A 3,882-nucleotide genomic window follows, 5' to 3' on the forward strand; every position below is an offset into this window, starting at 1 on the left:
AAATCAAATGACATACTGTGCCGGGCAAACCCACTGCCAAAGCTTTAGCGTGGGCAGCAGCAACGCTGTCACTCTGAGGACTGAGCCGAGCCTAGCCTAAGCCCCGGCATTTTTGGTCACCTCATGCATACAAAGCCAGACACCGAGTCAGGAAGGCTGGAGGGCCATCGAGGCCTTGGGAGGACGGTGTTGCGAAGAACGCGAACTCTTCTCTGGGCCAGACGCCGTCTCAGGTGCTGCGGGCCAGCTGCCGGGGAGTGGTCTTTGGAGGACACCAGGCTTGGCATGAAGTAGAGGGTCAGCAAAAAGGAGACGACCCCTCCTCGGGAGACAGATTGGCACCGTGGCTGCAACGCTGGGCCCAGCATGGGAAGGGCCCTGAGCGTGGCCCCGGGCTGGGCTGTGTTTTGTCCTGTGGCACCCAGGGTCCCTGTGAGTCAGAACCAAACAGCCACAGCCACGGAAATGTGTGCCATGTCAGCCGCCTCTGCAAATGCAGTCCGGGGATCCGGGGTCCTTCTCCAGGTTGGGGACCACCCCCAACGTCTGTGGTCAAGCTTTCTTTCAGCAGCTCAGGGGCCCCAAGCAGGGACTCTCTTCTTCCTCCCTGCCACCTCTGGTAATCCGAGCCACCTGCCTGCCCCTCGTGTTCCCCATGCAGGAGGCCCTACAACCAGGTTCCCTTTGTGAGCAGCTTCAGCTAGCCCACCCGGGTCACAGCATACGGGCGGACCAGGTGCTGTTTAAAGCTTCCTGTCTGCTTTGGTGGGTTGGACTCCCTGGGGTTGAAGACAAGGCATCTAGAAGCCCCTTGGAAGCCCAGAGGCCGGGAAGCCCAGCAGTTTTGCAAGTAGGATTTCCTTCCCGGGAGTGCGAGGCTCACGGACCAGCCCCTTTCCAGGGCCTGGAAAACCAGGAGGGCTTCATGCTTATAGTCTTCTCTGCTCCACAGGCCTTCATGGTAAGAGCTGGGGTTTTCATTAATAGCCCGAAGCAAGGAAGCCCCACCCCACCCCCCAACCTCCCACCAGCCCTGGGTGACTTGAGAACTGACGAAGGCGACTTTTCCTGCCTGTCTCAGGTGCCACACGCTCCTGTACGTGGCTGGGATGCTTGGTGGCCAGCTGCACCCGGGTCCAGGCCTTCCGCCATAGTGGAGGCGGCGACAAGTCTAGGCGCCAGTGCATGGGGAAGGGACATCTGCTCTTTGTGGGCTCTGGGGGAGGGCCCAGTCTCTGGTTTCCTTGGCCACCTTCAGAGGAGGTGGCATCTGTCCCTCCAGAGCTTGCCCCCTGGTTTCATCGTCTTAGGGTCTCCAGACACACCCTGCTCCAGTACTGCCTCGCCAAAGTCCCCTCAGCGTCAGTTCCAACTCCCTTCAACCCCCAAGACAGGCTGCCGGCAAACCCAAAGCAAATACATTCCCCAGTGAGGTTGGAACCGTGGGCTGTGTCAGGATCTACAGCATCTATTAGGGGGTTGGGGGGGAAGCACAAATCAAAGTTCAATCCATAGTGCCTCCCATTGCAATTGCTGATGCAGAGGAGTGCCCCAGGCTGGCTCCCTGTGACCAGTCACCACCTGGCACGGCACACATGCGTGCCACAGTGGGTCGAGGAGGGATGGTCTGAGGCCTGTAAACACGTAACCTGTGAAGCATTGGGAGGCAGTCGGGTTCCAGGTGGGCGAGCACAGGGGGATTAGGGGCCTGCTGCATCCTCGTAGCACAGGCATAAGCAGCCAATCTGAGAGTCAGAAAGACAGTGGTCCCAGCCCGGGTTACTGCCGACAGACAACGTCCGCCTCCTCAAAAGGTCGGCAGGGAGTGCAGCTAGCCAATTAACAAAACACACCAACCTACACAGACAGGTGTTCCAGTATCAGTTAAAATCGCCCAGTTGCAATCACAAGTGGCCTTTCGCCACCTTCGAACGTGACTTCAGGAAGGGCTGGCTTCTGCGTTGGGAGGAAACTTGTACCCAAAGCTGCTTGAGTTGAGGGCACCCTGTGATTACACTCCTGGTTGCCATTCAGTTGGCTGCCGTGATGGGCTTCGCCCCAACCTGGGTCTTGCGCCACCTCATGCCTCAGAAGATAGTCCTGACTGACCACAGCTGTGGAAACCTGGAGCACACTTCTGCTCTGACATACTCAGGCCCACAGGGCATTGCAGCTAGCTGCTGCGCTCTGCTGTTTTAATGAGACACAAGTGTCATTGTTGCTGGTCTGCTGCCCGGTCACACACCGTCCATCTGTCCAACCTCTCGTATGGGAAGGAAGAGGTTGCTCTGAAACCCACGGGGCACGTGCAGCAGGGCTGAGCACGTGGCAGGCTGAGACCTGCCTGGTGGCACGGAACCTGACCTTCTGTGGAAGCAAAGGAGGGTGACTCCTGGGCGGTGCATGGGCGGTAGGCACCGTGTTGACCAGGCGTGGAATTGGGGCGATACATGGGGCCGGGGCAGGGTGTGGTGACTGTGTAAGCACCCTGCTACTCACTGCCATCGAGTTGCTGTTGACTGTGACCCTACAGGACAGGGTTAGGGCTACCCCGTGGGTTTCCGAGATTGTAACTCTACTGGAGTAGAAAGCCCCGTTTTTCTCCTGCGGACTGGCTGGTAGTTCACCACTACCCCACTAGGGCCCGGCAAACACCCTGCTGGAAAGCCCCGTTTCTTGGGCCTCTCTCTACCCCCACCACCTTCCTGACCCTCAAGTCTACTCCAGGACAGGCAAGGGAGTGTTTAATCAATGCAACCCCCCCAAGGGAATGCAGCTCAAGGTCGGGTGGGGAGGTGGAGGCAGAGGCGAGCATGCTCTGAGCTGCCCACCCAGTAGAGGGAGAGGAGCAAGGGACCGCTTTGGGGATGGCCGCTTTGGGGATGGCCGGCTGGGAGCTGTGATGTCCAGGGCAGAAACAGGGAAGGCCACAGGCAAGCAGACTGCAGGCCTGTGGGGACCTGCATGTCTAAGCAGGTGCTGGGGGGTAGGGCACGGAGGTGCTTGAGCAAAGGCAGACAGGCAGGGCTGAAGTGGTGGTGGGGGGGGGCACATCTGGAACCATGGCCCAGGCAGGCCCCCTGCAGTGGTCCCGGCAAGAGAAACAGGTCCTGAGATAAGGCTGAGGGTCTAGGGGTGGGCTGCGGAAGCAGGCATACTGGGCGGCTATCTGACAGGCCTTAGATCACAGGGACATGGTGAGGCCCTAGCCGAGGAGGATGTGGTCTGGGAACTGCTCTTTTGTCAGGAACCTTGTGCCAGGGTAGGGTTGGCCCTGTGAACGAAGCCCTCACATGGGAGTGTCTGGTGGGAGGGGGGAGGGGGAACCACGCAGAGAACTGTTGGGGCAAGACAGCCTGGAGTCACTGGTGCGGTGGGGGGCCCTGACCCAGCTGGGGGAAGGACTATGGGACGGGGGGGTGGACAGCCCCCATGAGGTCCCTGTGTAACAGTCAACGTGTCCTTGCTTTTCCAGCGGTGGTGTCTTCTCTGGCAGCAACACCCCCCCTCCAAGGATATGCCTTCAAGCCCCCTCCGAGACCCGACTTCGGGACCTCTGGAAGAACAATCAAATTACAAGCCAATTTCTTCGAAATGGACATTCCCAAAATCGACATCTACCACTATGAATTGGACATCAAGCCTGAGAAATGCCCACGCAGAGTCAACAGGTATTCTGCCTCCGCCCCCTGTTGGTTGCACAGGGCCCCGCCCCCAGGAGCTTCCGAAGCCCTTAGGCACAGGGAGTCACACACATCTAGGACGTCCCCTGCTGTCATCCCAGAGAGTTCTCCCGAGCCCCCAGAGTCTGGCCCGTCCCAGGTTGTCCCAGCAGAGTGGGGCCCGGACTCCGTGACTCACGTTAGGACACGCAGCTTCCCC

General features: G+C 59.4%; 1 protein-coding gene across 1 annotated transcript in view; it reads left to right on the forward strand.

Annotated features, from left to right (window-relative positions):
- The first annotated feature begins 3,482 nt into the window (after nt 1–3,482).
- AGO2 (argonaute RISC catalytic component 2) overlaps nt 3,483–3,882 on the forward strand; it is a 23,826-nt gene continuing 23,426 nt past the window's right edge. The window contains exon 1 of the mRNA XM_004697379.3: nt 3,483–3,678. Coding sequence (XP_004697436.1) covers nt 3,595–3,678 — 84 coding nt within the window. The 5' untranslated portion in view covers nt 3,483–3,594. The remainder of the gene's footprint in view (nt 3,679–3,882) is intronic.

This window comes from Echinops telfairi, unplaced genomic scaffold (assembly GCF_000313985.2).
Source record: "Echinops telfairi isolate 266 unplaced genomic scaffold, ASM31398v2 ScPeMD7_1;HRSCAF=3_0, whole genome shotgun sequence".
In the NCBI taxonomy this organism is placed as follows: Eukaryota; Metazoa; Chordata; class Mammalia; order Afrosoricida; family Tenrecidae; genus Echinops; species Echinops telfairi.